Raw genomic sequence first — 16,503 nt, forward strand, 5'->3', positions numbered from 1 at the left:
TGTAAATTTATTTGAAATCTTTGGTCTACATTTATTTTTTTAATAGAAAAACACATAGAAGTAGTTTTTGCAAAATTTAGAGTCAGCTTATTTTGAGTTAGCCACTGACTAACCTCAGCCATGCATGCGGACAAAACATCCGCCGCCTGCTCTGGTGTCTTGGCGGGTGCATAAAAAACTGCGTCATCCGCATAAAGTTGGCAGCGGACACCTGGGCAGATCAAAGGCAAGTCATTTATAAACAGACTAAACAGCAATGGTCCCAATATGGAGCCCTGAGGTATGCCCATGCGAATATTTGCGAATGGAGATTTATTTTCGGCCACTTTAACACACTGTTTCCTATCCTGAAGGTAAGAGGCAAACCAACAAATTGCCTCAGGGGCGATATTGAATGATGTCATTTTTGATAAAAGCAAACTGTGATTAACGGTTTCGAAGGCTTTTTTTAGATCGAGAAACACAGCTCCTACGACCTCACCTCTATCGAGGGACTTTTTTATATTTTCAATAAAACAGCAGTTTGCTATTTCGGTTGAATACCCTGCTCTGAAACCAAACTGCTGCGAGCTGAGGAGCTGATTAGCCTCCAAGTAGTCAGTAAGTTGTGCTGCTACAATTTTTTCGATTACTTTGGACAGTATAGGTAAAATTGATATAGGCCGGTAATTGGACATAGAATCTGGGCTTCCTGCTTTAAAAATTGGCACAATCACTGCTTTTTTCCAACCTAAGGGAAATTTAGATTTTTTTATGGACAAATTGACTAGATGTGTCAAAGGTTTAACTAATACATTACTGTAGCGCTTGAGAAAACAGCTATTTAGATTATATACATCATTTGATTTAGAATTTGATAACTTTTTTATTATCCGTGTGACTTCTTTCTCATTCACTTCTTCGATGCAAAAATAATTCTCAAGGTGCGTTAAAGGTGGTATATTCACATAATCAGTATTCTCTAATAATATTCTCTAATAATAAAGCGTTACTCAAACGTGTAAATAAAACAAAACACTAGAAGAATTCCACATGTTTGTGAGGAGGTAACAGCATTGAAACATGATTTAAAGCTCACAGGAATCTGGTTGGTGTAATATAGGACCTTTAAACATCTACCTGTAGTTTAGACCTCTACAAACATGTTCTGAAATTCATGTGATTCTTGTATTAGTTTATCAGTTCATATTCCAGTTCTCAGTCTCTTATTTTTAATACAGAAATTCCCTATCTAATCCCAGTTTGGTTTTCTTTCCCAAAGCCTCACCTGTGCTGGACTCCTGCCTGGGCAACGCCTGCGCCTGTCCACTCATCAGCACCACACAGTCAGCAGGAGCCCTTACCGCTGCCTGCCACGTCGACATGGCAACGGGTGGCTCCTGGCACGGGAACAGCGCACGGTTGTTGATGGGAGAACCAGCGGTGTACAAACAAGATCTGCAAGAGTAAACAAAGTTAACAGTGCAACGCTCTCTGCTCAAAGAAAGCCCAAAATAAATGATGGAAGACACACAGAGACATTCATAACAGTACAATAGGCTCTGTGTACAGCAGCATGTTAGCTAGCTCACCGTGTCTCAAAGCTAACAGTCACTTTTATTAAAATCAGAAAACATAAAATAAATATATTGAAATAAAGACCAATTATTTTTACATGTAGAATACATCAGTTTGCAGCGTTGTTAATATTCATTATGTCTCAAGATTAGCATTAGTGTTAGCATTATCACAGAGACACAAACATGTCTGTTTCTAAACATAGAAGTGCCCTCTGGTGAAGTATTAATTTTATTTGTGAAGTGTTTTGTCGTCAGTGACATCTACCCGCAGCTCCCTGTCCACTGTCTGACCCCAACTTCCAAACCTCTGACCCCTGACCCTGAACCTACCCGCAGCTCCCTGTCCACTGCCTGATCTTTAAATATTTATTCATTTTAGTGCAACTCAGCAAAAATCCCATAGACATAAAACTGGACAGAAAGTAGTGACACTAACTGTCATGAGGACTGTAATATGCAATAGCTTGAATGCTAGCTAGCAATCACTGCAGGGTGTTGGGTCAGGACAGTAATGAAATATGTTCAGGTGAGTGAAGAATGAGGGAGTCCACATTCAGGTACTGGAAGAATGTTTCTTTTATTGTCTGTAATTGGGGTATGGGTGTATTTGTGTGTGTTTTTTACAAGAGAAAGAAAGAGAAAAAAAACTATATATATTCTAAATCAAAATGGTGGTTACACAAGTGACCGCATGGTTATTTACATAATATTAATAAGAAGAAGTTTACAAAGCCAATTGGGGGCCATACAATTATGATAAAAATGGACATAAATAAATGACCCAGGTTTAGTTAAGTGCCAAATAATATGTTACATATGACAGAGATGGCTAATGGAGATATGTGTAATAAGGGAAATGCCCCAACAAAGGTGTTCTGTATAAAGTATACACTTAACGGAGCGCAGTTGCACAGTCACAAGGCTAGCGTGTTCATAATCAAGTCATCCAGGTCTGATCCAAAACAAAAGACAAAGTTTAAATCTGTCAACTGGACAAATGGTTGTGGGAGCGAAGGCGTTTCACTATTACAGTATTACACATATGGCTTTACATACACACACACATTATATATATATATATATATATATATATATATATATATATATATATATACATACATATATACATATATCAAATCATCACATAAAAACAGTAAACAATGCACAATGATACAGGATTTTCGCACGGAGAGGAGCTGCATCTTTGGCATTCTTTAATGTACACAGGTAGAGTGCAGTGTAAACTATACATCGTCTTGTTCAGCTGCTCATTGGCTGTTAGTGTAAAGCATCAGTAATGTGTAATATATAGTCATTGGTTGATACAACGGTGAGAGCGAGGGTAAACATTCTGCCATCTGGGGCTTCGGTGATCTGCAAAACCAATGATGATTGTCAAATCATCTACATCATCACGTCCATAAGAACGTGTCAGAGCGAGCCTTATCCATGTGCACAGATGAGATGCTAATGTGTGCACATCTTATATTTTTACCTAAAATAATGCAAACTACTGAATAAAACATCATCTTTCAAACAATAGGCAAATGAAGTCTAATTCACACAGCTAAACACAAATGTGCCAGAGCGCATGGTTCGAATGTGCAATATGTGCATAGAAGCAAGGCTTACAATTACACATGATATATTTTGCCTACAATTATGTCAATAGCAGAATAAACCACGCTTACCGAGAACAGCATCCAATCCATCAAAAAATAAGGTCCTCTACTCCTGAGTCCACAGGCATCTTCACTCTTTGCCACGAACTGCTTCGGGTCTGATTTCCCTCTAGTATAACTTGTACAAACATTCATAGTGTCCTCAATCACATACTTCCTTTTAGAAAGCAAAACTGCTGCAAAACTACAGTGAGTAAAATGCGCACGCATTACGCACAAATTTCTGAATCCACTCAGAGCTTGACAAGTGCACAAAGGAAGCCATCTGTTTATGGAAAAGGATGGCGTGCCATATATCGTCGTGTTCCCCTGCTCATTGTCTCTAAGGAGAGAATGTCACTAAATGAGTGTAATGTGTAATGGTTGATTCTACAAGGGGGAGGGTGGGGCATAAACGTTCAGTCAACTGTAACACTGATTTGATCCAAGATTGGTGTCAATCGGAAGCTAACACGTGTGTTTAGCACTGAGAAACGTTGGCACTGTCAGAAGTGTATTTTTCCTGAAAGTGACAAAAGAAATGCAAAAAAGTGATGAAAAGTGAGAAGATTCCACATTTGGAATACTTTCCTGCAGCAGATTGGACATAGAGGATCCACCTTATTTGTGGACACAATTTCTTCACCGGATTATATTCTCTGGAGATTATATTCTCTGGACCTGTACGGAACGAATGAGACCAATGTTCTGGAAATATGTTGATGTTTGACAGAACCAGAGCCCTCAAAAGTAAGTGAAGTCTAAATCCAAATTTTTAGCTTTTCTGTAAAAACGGCTTTCCAGTCAGCATTGTGGTGATTGCAGGTGAAAATGGTTTGCGTATTCGGAAAGCTTTCATTTGATGTGTAGATTGTTTGTGTGGGTGAAGCAGAAGTACATTTCTGTTGAGTTGCAAAGTAGGGGAATGGCACATGTCGCTAGTTTAGCCTTTAGCGGCTAGGTACATCCAGTTCTGCCCATGGACCGTGCACAGTTGAGCTACCCCTCATGAGACTTTGAGCAACAAGAGTGAGTGGAGCGGCCGCAAAGGAGGCAAGGGAATAATAAATACATTATAAATTATCATGTTTGTGCTTCCAGGAGCTTCTGAACCATGTTATTCATGACAGATGGGCTCGTTCACATCGCTCAAATGCTCGTTCATGTTGTACCACGTGATTGCTCTTACCCAGGGGTGGGCAATTATTTTTCCCCAGGGGCCAAATGAGAAGCAGAAAATATTGTGGCGGGCTGGGCCAAGGTTTGAAATCTACTCTGGTTATTAGTTTTATTTCTACGTTGAAATAAGTAAATGGCATTGTTTACAGAAGCTGGTAGGAGTGTGTGTTATTGTTAGATAGTGAGAAAGTGAGGTTGTTTTACAAAAAACTGAATTTATTCAGTGAAATTTTGCAAAACAATGGTAAGTACGCAACATTTGTAACTCTTTTTCAGTCACATTAACACCACAATGCTTTCTGTTTTTAACTTTCTTAAGATACAATGTCTTTGTATGCCAATAATAATGTAACATAACTCACAACATTTTTGTCCAATTGCCAAATAGTGCAGAAAAAAATTAAAGTAAACATGTCTCAGTGTTTTTTTCTTGTTAAAGCTCAACAGAGGCTAGATTTCTCTCACTGAACAAGTGCATCAAAGTCAGGTTGAATGTTTGAGGTGGAGATGTGAAGCACATCTGACAGATGATCATCAGTAAGAGAGGTAAACTTCATTACTGAGAATGTTTGTTCACATGTATAGGAAAAGAACCAACATCTTCTGAGCATGTTTCCTCATGTTTGGAAAATTCTCCTCCTTGAGAGATGACTAGAACTCCAGCAGTGATACTGACTTAAAGTGCTCTGCCAGTCCTGTATCTGACTGCAAGTGTATGAGCTCCAGCTGAACATCAATGGGTGCATTATCCACATTGCATGCAAAGGGAGAGGAAATCAGGTGCATTTCATCCTCAATGTTTTTTAAAATCTTAAAATCGTCTTGAAAACTCACTGTACAGGTCTCCTAACATAGATGAGTACCTGCAGAGGTGACTAGCTGATGGTTTGACTTCTTTCAGGGTTTGCATGTGAGAGAGAATTTTGTTCTCTAGTTGATTTGAAAGAAACTGCAACTTTCTCATGAAAGCCTTAACCAGGTTATGCATTTCATGAACAAAAAGGCCCTTGCCTTGCAGTTTAGTGTTCAGTTCATTCATCAGTGGTGTCACATCAACAGCAAATGCTAAATCTGCAATCCAGTCTACATCTAAGAGCTCAGGGATGTTTTTGCCTTTAATCTCACAAAACTCTTGAATCTCTACTTTTTTAATACTTTGCCCAGGCTGAGCCATCTGACAGCTGTATGGTACCTGATGTCACCATGTTCGTTATCATGCTCTTCTAAAAGTGCAATAAACTGCCTGTGATTCAATGCTCGTGCCCTGATAAAGTTAACTGTCTTAGTTACAACATCAACAACATCATTAAGTTTTAACACTGACTTGCACAACGCATGTTGATGAATAATACAATGAATAAATACCAATTTATTTTCTGCGTCAAGTTCAGTCACTTTATCTTGCATCCGTTTCAAAAGTCCAACATTTTTCCCTGTCAAATTCGCACAATCATCAGTAGTGACTCCTACCACTCTGTGCCATTTCAGTTCAAGCTTGTCAAGGCTTGCGTTTACCTCATTGAAAAAAATCACTCCCCGTGGTTGTTCCTTTCATTGATCTCACTCCTGCAAGCTCCTCCATAATCTTGAAATCCTGCGTTATTCCTTGGAGAAACACGAGTAACTGTGCCGTGTCGTGGACATCACAACTCTTATCCAAAGCCAAGGAGAAAAAGTCAAAACTTCCTACTCCACTTTTTAGCTGAAGTTGGAGATTCTCCACGATGTCCTCCACCTCGCTGGTCACCGTTTGCCTGGACAGCGGGACTTTCCCCTTCTTCGGATATCCGCGCTCTTGCAGCCTCAGTCAAATGTCTGTATTTGTCTGCATGCTTTGTCTCATAATGCCGACTCACGTTGTACTCCTTAAACACAGCGACCTGCTCACCACAAACTGAACACACGGGTGTACCCCCGACTTCAGTAAATAAATATTTAGTATTCGATATTTTCTTGAAACCACAGCCTTCAGCATCCACCTTTCTTTTTTTGGCATGTGCAAACATTTTGAAGAGTTACCATTACAATGACTTGTTGCTAATCACATGCACTCAGGCTTGATGCAGAGCACCTGTACGTAAATGACACATGCACACTGTAAACAGGTTTCAAAGTAAAAGCACTGCTGTTTTAGTCTAAGCATTATGCAAAATTTTGAAAGTAGGCTTTATTTTCTTAATTCCAAGCAACCTTTTGCGGGCCAGTCAAAGCTGGGCAGGCCTTAAAACGCCCAGGTCTGCTCTAACCAATCAGCACTTGAGCTTAGCTACAGCGGACAAAGAAAGTAGCCGGAGCTAACCATTAAAAAGTGTTTTTTTTTAAGACAACAGACACATTATGAGCTGAGAAAAAGTACATGATCTTAAAAAAGGTAAAAATCGCCACAAAATTCAACCTTTGCAAAAGCTGTAGGTGCGCTGTCAGCCGAACAAAAGCAGTTTGCGATTACATTGTGCTTTATGAGAAAAAATCCTATCTGGGTACTACAACGAAAAAAATCCGTCCTACCAATGAGTGGCCACTAATCCAACTCGAGACAGCTCCAACCAGCAATACCATATTCAGTTATTTTAACAGATCCATGAAGCTGCCACAAACCTGTCGTCCTGATCGTGGGTCCACCGCACTGAGCAGCCTGCTGGTCTGGTCTCATAGAAGATCCTCAGAACACGCGGGAACTTGGATGCTGAGACCACTCCTTTTTTCCTCACCTGGAGAGAGAGCGGTCAGACCATTTTAAACATGACCAAAACCAGGAAATGATCTATGTACCACCCGCATTCTTTCATATCAGAGCTCCACATCTACATGTAATGAAAAAATAATATTCAAAACTTGAAGTAAACCAAAATGTCTATGTGATGTACAAAGCTTTTCTGACGTCTTCAACCCAAATGTCTCGACAGAGATGCTGTTATTTTGCCCACAATGTTCCATAATATGGCATTTCATGTATTATATAACTAGCACTGGTTTAATTCTGGGTGTTTTATAACTCAAAATGCCATGAAAACATGCATTGTTACTGGGAGTGGGGTTCTCCTTTTCACAGATCTGACCACTAACTTGGCCTACAGAAAGTTACATGCTGTTCCTTCTAAAATCAGAAGTAGAAATTGAAAGAGTCTATGAAACTAAATTCTTAGGTGTGATCTTAGATAATAAACTTAGTTGGAAACCGCATATTGAGTATATTAGAAACAAAATAGCAAAATCTGTTGGAATATTATTTAAAACAAAAGAGTTAATAAATGTAAAAGGCTTGTATATTATATACTCCTCTTTGGTTATGCCCTATTTATCATACTGTTCAGAAATATGGGGAAATGCAAACAAAACTAACACAGACATGATAATTAAATTACAAAAAAGAGCTATTAGACTCATTAATAAAGCAGGATATCATGAACCAACAAACAAACTCTTCATTCAAACAAATACCGGAAATAATGTACAGAGCATTAAATAAAACTCTTCCCTCTGGTATTCAGAAATTATTTAAGTTAAGGGAGGGTAAATATAATTTAAGAGGTCTGTTTATTTTTGAATGTGCTAAAGAAAGAACTAATGTAAAATCCAGGTGTGTTTCTGTTACGGGTGTGAAACTATGGAATGGCCTAAATGATAATTTCAAATTATGTACTTCTCTGGTGAGCTTCAAACGAACTTTAAAACAGAAGATTATAAATGATTATTGTATCAATTCTGTATAAAAAAAAAAAGTAAGTTTACATTGTTAGATAAGATTTATTTGTAATCATGTACTGTACATGCTAGCTATGTTTATGTGTATGCATGTAGATGCATATGTATATATCTTTTTTTTTTTTCCATATAAAGCTGATTCTCTAGACATATGTCAAAAAGAACAGGATAGGCAAATATAAGCCTTAGCTTCTGCCTATTCCTTTCTTGGTTATTTATTTGATTGTGGATTTGATTCTATCAATTTTGTAAATTTGCCAAAATAAACCATTCATTCATTCAATCAATCCAAACAATAAGATTATTCTTCTAACATGTTTATGAATGGGTATCGTGACATCCCCACCTGTAGACTCCACCTGTCAGTGTAGAACCTCAGTTGCCCCTCTCCTTGCACAGAGGGGGCCTGGCTGCACTGGGAGTACAACTGGTGCTGCACCCTACAGCTCTGGGAGGGCATGGACATGAGTGTGTCTGCGAGTGTGGACCCAGAGCTGACAGGTGTGACCCTGTCTGTCTGTAACACAGAGGTTATGTCCACTTCCTCGACCTTTGACACAGAGAGGTCACAGCAGTCCAGTACCAAAGTGAAGTCTTCCCCGTCACTGCTGCTTTCCCATGACACTGAAGAGGCTGGAACCAGACCAAAAAACACCATCAAAGTCAATACAAACGATGGTCCGATTACTGCAAAAGTAATCTGATTAGTCTTTCTAAAAGTAATGCTATTACTACTCTGATTACTTTCAATTTCAATGTAATAGAAGCTACTTTAGAAAAATAAAACATATTGCTCAGGAAGCAACTTCTTCAAAAGTATAAATTCTTCACACTAATGGCACTTTCTGTTATAGATCCTGATTTTACATGCCACAATCCTCCATAAATCAAATTTGTGTTATTTTTCGTTCCTGCCCTGCTCCTTCCCCCATCTCTTCTCCTGCCACTGCCTCTGTTCCGGTGGGCTCTAGAAACAGTAGCACATTCCTACTGATCACTTTTGTGTCAAAGTGAACAGTCAGGTCCAGGACATATTGTTGTTTTGGTTCTGTGTCTGACACCAGAACATCACATGACCATCTGTTCTGTGGATTAAAAGACATTTTTTTCAGGGAAAAACTAACTATAAGTTACTATGGCAAGTAACTGTAACCTTATTGCTCAATTTTCAATTCTAACTAGTTATATTATTGCTGCTACCACTACTACTAAACTAGTTACTGCCCCAACACTGATGATAAAAATGTCTAAAATGTGACCATTACAAATCAAAATAATAAAAGAGACACAAAGATTTTAAAAATCATCTGACCTGGAATAGAGAATCATGAACCTTTTACATCTGCTTGAATATAACATTTAGTGAGGGGCAGAGAAGTATTGGGAGATATTACATTACATATTTATATTTCCCCCTCATACTGATCAACCTTGATTTTGATTTGATGGTATGGTTTCTCTGTGAAAAACAACTAAATATGAGACTCAAAGCTTTCAATGAATCTCATATGTAGACTCTGGTACTGTAGGTTCATCAGTTTGTTTATTTATTTATTTGATTGGGACAATGCATGTTAACAGACTGACATGATACAGCACAGCGGCTCAGTGGTTTGTGTCCTCATGCACCAACCCGAAAGTCAGAGGTTTTGATTCTTGCTCGAACCAGTGCATTCTGCCATTGTGTCCCTGGGCAAGACACTTCACACACCATGCCTATGCATTCATGTGCACTACATGATGGTAAACTACAGGTAGACTACCTGTAGTTTACCATCATCAGGTATGGAGTGAATGAATAACACAATATAAAGGGTTTTAGAGTGTCCAGAAAGCACCACATGAATCTAACACAATATTTCTTGTACTCACTGGTTTACTTGCTTTTTCAGGGAGTGTTTGTGATTAGTTTTGGAGTTCATAAATCAATCATTAATAGAGAATTCTACACTGTTCTCCTCATGTTTATGTTGATTCCAATAACAAATACGGCAGTAGTTAGGCGTGAATATACATTAGGTGAGTGTCATCAGCAGTGTTGGTAAGTGAACTGAACACATGAACACAGAATATGCGTTCAGAGTACTAATTTTGAATACCTGTATTCTGGCAAAGTTATTATTTCATTTGGTGGTATTCAGATTGCAGTTACTTTTCTAAAACTTGGTCCACAGACTGTATAAAGAAGTGGACTAAGTGAGTGTGACGTCACCCATAGCGTTCAGCCCCAGTCAAATTAAGCTCATCAAGGCTAGCAGTTATATGGGCCAATTTGGAGCCGAGTTCCATATTGGAATTCTGACTGCATGTATCATCCAAAGCAACCAAAGAGCCAATCTGGAGTAAAGCTGTTGAAGGTAATGAAATGAAATAATAACTGTGTCAGAAACTCAAGTTGCTCAGATAATAAAATCACTTAAACAATCGAAAACAAAGAACATATTTGGCATTGATACATTTACATTAAAAGATCTCAGTCAAAATCTCATCCCTCCAATAAACAAAATTCTAAATAATTCCATACTTGAGAAGGTGTTTCCTGGGGCTTGGAAAGCAGCAGCTATAATTACAATTTGCAAAAGCGGAGATTGTTTAACAGTATGCAACTACAGACCTATTAGTATCCTACCTGCAGTGTCTAAAATAGCAGAAAAAATTGTAGCTCAGCAAATAATCACACATCTTAACACCAGTTCATTCCCACTGCATTCTATGCAGCTTGGTTTTCGAGCTAAGCATTCTACTGAGACCGCAAACTGTTATTTCATTGAAAACATCAAACATTTATTAGACAAAGGTGGTGTGGTTGGTGCAGTCTTTCTAGATCTAAAGAAAGCCTTTGATACAGTTGATCACAAAATGCTGCTGACAAAACTTTACAATTTCAACTTCTCACCTGATGCAATAAAATGGATAGAATCATACTTAACGGATCGATACCAGTCTGTCAGAGTCAACGATTACCACTCCACCCCCCTTCGTCTATCCACAGGTGTTCCACAATGTTTTATACTAGGTCCATTGCTTTTTCCCCTCTATATAAATGACCTCCCATCAGTTTGTCCTAATGTCCATATCCAAATGTATGCAGACGACACCGTTATCTACACACATGGCAATAACCCTTCAAGTGGCAGAAAAACTAACACAATCCATTATTCACATCTCTAAATGGCTAACTCAGTGCTGTCTACAACTTAACATAAGTAAAACTGTTTTAAATGTATTTTTCCAAATCCAACAATACACATACTTCTGCAAATGTCTGGGTGGGTGGGGAAAAATTCAACAAGTTTCAGAATTCAAATATCTGGGAATAGTAATTGACTCCAAACTCACTTTCAAAACTCAGATAAAAAAGGTGTCCAATCGATTAAAACTCAACATATCCAATTTTCAGTTCATCAGATCTCACTTATCCTTGCAGGCAGCAAAATTGTTCATGTACTCAATGGTTCCATCACACATCACTTACTGTATCACTACATGGTCCCAGGCAAATAAAACAACGCTAAAACCAATAGAGTCACTTTACAAACAGACAATAAAAATACTGATAAGAATAGAATAGAATAGAATAGATCTTTATTGTCATTGCAACATGCCACATGTACAACGAGATTTAAAAAGTGTCAAGCAGTTTAAGGTGCTAAAAAAAACAAACCCCCCTCACACATACATCATACATACATACATCCCACCTATTTCACAATCACATACAAATAATAAATATATAAAAAATATACATATATTTAGTAAGTGCGGGTATGTTTATTTAGTATAGTTATGATTGTAGGATAAAAACTATTCTTCAGCCTATTTGTCCTTGCTCTGATTGATCTATATCTCCGACCCGACGGTAATAGTTCAAACAGAGAGTGCCCGGGGTGTGAGGTATCCCCAAGGATGTGTTGGCCCTTTTTAAGACAGTGGAAAGTGTGTAAGTCAGCCAATGACCTGAGAGGGCTGCCAATGGTCTTCTGAGCTGCGTTTATGACCCTCTGAACAGCTTTCCTCTGAGCCGCCGTGCAGCTGGTATACCACACGCTGATGCAATAGGTCAAAATACTCTCTATGCAGCAGCGGTAGAAAGATAGCATAAGTCTCTGTGTGATGTTATTTTTCCTCAGCACCCTGAGGGAGAAGAGTCTCTGCTGGGCCTTCTTCAAGAGCTCAGAGGTGTTTTTCCTCCAGGCCAGGCCTTCCTTGATCTGGACTCCCAGAAACCTGAAATCAGTGACCCTCTCCACCCAGTCCCCATTGATGGAGAGTGGAATGTCAGTTTTCTTCCTCCTGTAGTCTATGATCAGCTCCTTTGTTTTTTTGGTGTTAAGGAGCAGGTTATTCTCCTTACACCACCCCAACAGTCGCTGCACCTCGGTGATGAGTCCCACCACAGTGGTGTCATCCGCATACTTCACAATGGTGTTACTGTCATGGGCAGGGACACAGTCATACGTATATAGGGTATAGAGCAGAGGGCTCAGCACACAGCCCTGTGGGGTACCAGTGCTGAGACTGAGGGCCCTGGATGTATGTTGGCCTATTTTGACCCTCTGGCAGGAAGCTGTTTATCCACATGCAGATGGAGTGTGGAAACCCCAAAAACTCCAGTTTCTCCCCCAGTTTATAGGGAAGAATGGTGTTAAAGGCCGAGGTGAAATCCACAAAGAGCAAACGGGCATAGCTCCCCCCCTGCTCCAGGTGGGACAGTGCAGCATGCAGAGCTATGGCCACAGCATACTCAGTGGATCTATTTTCCCTGAAAGCAAATTGGTGGGGGTCAAAACTTGGTGGCAGAAGTGATGTTATATAGCCCCGTGCAAGAAGTCACTGAGACACCATTGTTGCAATATTCTCCAAAAGCATAACCCGTTAAGTTGGGAAAACCTCATCAAGTATTCAAACCTTTGTCTAATCTACAAAATTATTCATAGTCAGTCCTCTCCTCCACTCACCCAGTTCATCAGCACTAGAACCACCACACAACTTTTCACTCGAGGGGCAGCCCGTGGAGATTGTGTAGTTCCTTTGTGGACAAGTGCTTTCAGTCAGAGCGCCTTCTCAGTTACAGCCTCTCAGCAATGGAACTCAGTCCCCAGCAGCATTAGAGAACAAACACAACTAATACAGCTTGTACAAAAAACACATAAAGAACTGGCTAACCTCCCAGCAAACCTGTGATCACTAAGAGCTTTTACTATATACTGTATGTGTGAGCTTCTTCTGTCTGTCTTGTGTGTCCTGTGTTTCTTATTTCTGTGTGCTTGTATTGTTTCGTAAGTATAATGTTCTTATTGCTTGATTTGTGTACTGTCTTAACTCCACTGTTTGTACATTTGTAATTTTAACTTGCACTGTTTATAATTTTTTAATCTCTACTATGTTTTAGGATGATCAATTACCATCGGTCCAGGGACTATGGATGAAAAATAGCCTCTTCCCACCCGCACAGCTGGTTTAGCAGTGATCAAGCGCTTAACGATGCTGTCAATCAAACCTGTTGCTAAAGCTAGTGGGAGCAACCTCAGGGAAAGAAGGCATCTGATTTGTCTGTTATTAATGTTCATATCTTAAGTTACAGACACTATAGCAAAATAAAAACACCAGAATCATGTAGAGCGGGTTAATACAAATATTTTAAGATAAAAATGACGAGTCTGACAGCAGCAGTTATAGAGAGAGGGGCAACGGTTTTTAAATAGAAAGTGAATTGGAACCAGAGTCGATGGAGCCGGAAGCGCTCCTATGATCACTTCCTATCTGGAACACAGTGGCTAGCAGGTTAGCTATGTTCATTTATATATACAGTCTACAACTTGGTCACACAATTTAGGGTTCAAATAGAATAGAATCAGTGAGAAAAATACAAAACTCTGGTCTTGTGGTGAGGCAGGTGAGATTTTTCCTTCTCTAAGAATACTTTACAAAATACATTTGAATGTTCATTAGCATGCGTTGTCCCAATCAAATAAATGAATAAATGTAATTACCTTTTAAAAGGGTTCTTCCATCACTTATCATCAGTCGTATGATATAAACTCACCTGTTTCCTTGGAAGCTCTGTGCTCCTTCACTCCATCTCCAGCTGAATCAGGTCTTCTCTGTCCAGCAGCCTCTGCCTCTGCCCCTGCCTCTGCCCCTGCCACTTCTCTTGTCCCTGCCCTTTCTCCTGCTCCAATGGGCTCCAGAAACAGCACCACATTCCCACTGATGATGTTTCTGTCAAAGTGAATGGTCAGATCCAGAACATAATGGCGGACAAGGATGTGTTTAGTGTTGGCTCTGAGAGGGAGGTCATCAGTCTCCGGATGCAGCTCCATGTCAGCGTCCATATTAGAAAAGCAGGTACAGCATCACTACAGGCAGACAAAGAAGGCATACATTAGTATGAACTTTAATTCACTCTCCTTATTTATGCAAAAACATGTACTCCATGATTAATAAATTGAAGGGTGTCAGCGTCCTGTTTTATGGAATATTTTGAGGACTTTTAACCTCAGATAAGATGAGATAAGATAAAGATAAACATATATATATACATTTTTTTTAAATATAATTGTTGAGCACAAGCGCCTAGCACAAGCGTTAAGAGTTAGCCTTATGAATTATAAAAGTAGGCTATTTATTTTAGCACAAATTTGGCCGCACAGAAAGACTCACCAGTTTGTAAAGCGAAATCTTAACGTTGCTTGTGCCATTGTAATACTTGAGAATATTGTTAATTGCCAATTTGGAGCGTGCACGTGACAGTTGCGAGAGATAAACAAAACGCACGTAGTGAACTCAAAACTGGAAGCTTTCATTTTGCGCAGGACTAAGGCACGACTGTGAGTTTACTTCACGTAATAACACGGTGTCATTTTACACCACTTTACACCACACGCAGGTCATGTCTCTCAATGTAAAAATGCCTTAAAATACCTCGTTTATGAATAAATGTCTCTCCAACAGAATCATGTCTCATCAGCTCGCTGTTTACCTTTTTCCTCAAACTCACCGGTGTCTGTGGCCCAGAGTGATGTCGTCATCATCTTGCGACAGTATGTTTTGTAGTTTCTTGTTCTCCCTTTAATTTGTAGTTCTCATATATATATATATATATATATATATATATATATATATATATATACACACACATATACACATATAGGTGTGGGTGTGTGTGTGTGGGGGGGGGTGTAAAAAATGTAGCAAGTCCTTTTCTACAATTTTTTTCTATACTTTTAGATGAATAATTATTATTATGATAATGATGATGATGACAAATAATACAAACAAGAAAATATTGTTTTTAAACAAATAAATAGGCTGTATGACTCAAGACCTTGGCTATTATAAATTCAACTAGGCATACATGAATTTATTTATTTATTTATTTTTTAAGTATCAGTTCTCTTCTATCGAACCCACCAAGTAAAAACAGACATAGCCTTAATTAAGAAAATAATAATAGTAATAATAGTATATAAGTACATTTCCTAATGTTTTTTTATTTTTATTTTTGTTTTGTCTGCACATACAGCCCTGTATTGGTGCTTTTCAAATTCTAGATTGTGATGACGTCACACTCATCTAAAGACAGTTTTCTGTTTATTTCATTGTACTTTCTTGTGAAATTACCAAAATGTAAATTCACAAATGTAACTGGTTCTGATCATATTTATATATTATTAGTTATTACATATTCAATAACTGTTACCTGGAACCTGTTACATAACAATAAAAATATATTTTAGCAATATTCATTTTAGCTTTCCCCATCAGCATTAAATGTAATTGGCCTGTACAATGTTGTGATGCCACCTGAAACCTAGTAAGACCTAGACAGTTGCCCATTCAAAAGATGTTTCGTTTCGAATACTTAATCTCCATGGCAACAGTCCTAATTGTTCACCATTCTGAAACCCACGGAACTGAAAACCAACAGACATCCAGCTGTACATAAATTAAGTTTTATTTAGCTGCTTTGATCACTGTACAGACGTGTTAAAAATACATGTTAAAATACAACACAAACTGATGAATAAAAACACAACATATAAATCCAGTGATTGAGTAATGTTCATGTAACACAAAAGCCCTGGACATTACATCATGTGCTTGTTAAAACAGTTTCAAATGAAATAAAACTAACACATAGCACTCAGAAAAGACTAATACTTGTGCTAAAATGTGTTGTACCTGGAAGCACTGGAAAAGTAATAGTATATATAATATATAAAACACATCAGTTGGTGACAGATTAATGTGAAAATAGGATTTGTTCAATGTAAAATGACTCTGTCTGGAATGTTCTTTTTAAAACACACACATATACACACATATACATACATACATATATATATACACACATATACATACATACATATATATACATACATACATATATATATATA

General features: G+C 38.4%; 1 protein-coding gene across 1 annotated transcript in view; it reads right to left on the minus strand.

The window, feature by feature from the left end:
* aopep (aminopeptidase O (putative)) overlaps window positions 1-15,104 on the minus strand; it is a 365,924-nt gene extending 350,820 nt beyond the window's left edge. Inside the window, exons 1-5 of the mRNA XM_055224341.1 lie at window positions 15,029-15,104; window positions 14,151-14,463; window positions 8,451-8,737; window positions 6,998-7,110; window positions 1,268-1,437 (exon numbers count right to left, since the gene is read on the minus strand). Of these exons, the coding sequence (XP_055080316.1) occupies window positions 1,268-1,437; window positions 6,998-7,110; window positions 8,451-8,737; window positions 14,151-14,439 (859 nt within the window). The 5' untranslated portion in view covers window positions 14,440-14,463; window positions 15,029-15,104. The remainder of the gene's footprint in view (window positions 1-1,267; window positions 1,438-6,997; window positions 7,111-8,450; window positions 8,738-14,150; window positions 14,464-15,028) is intronic.
* Between the last annotated feature and the right edge of the window lie 1,399 nt (window positions 15,105-16,503).

The sequence above is a fragment of the Periophthalmus magnuspinnatus genome, chromosome 9 (assembly GCF_009829125.3).
Source record: "Periophthalmus magnuspinnatus isolate fPerMag1 chromosome 9, fPerMag1.2.pri, whole genome shotgun sequence".
NCBI classification, from domain to species: Eukaryota; Metazoa; Chordata; class Actinopteri; order Gobiiformes; family Gobiidae; genus Periophthalmus; species Periophthalmus magnuspinnatus.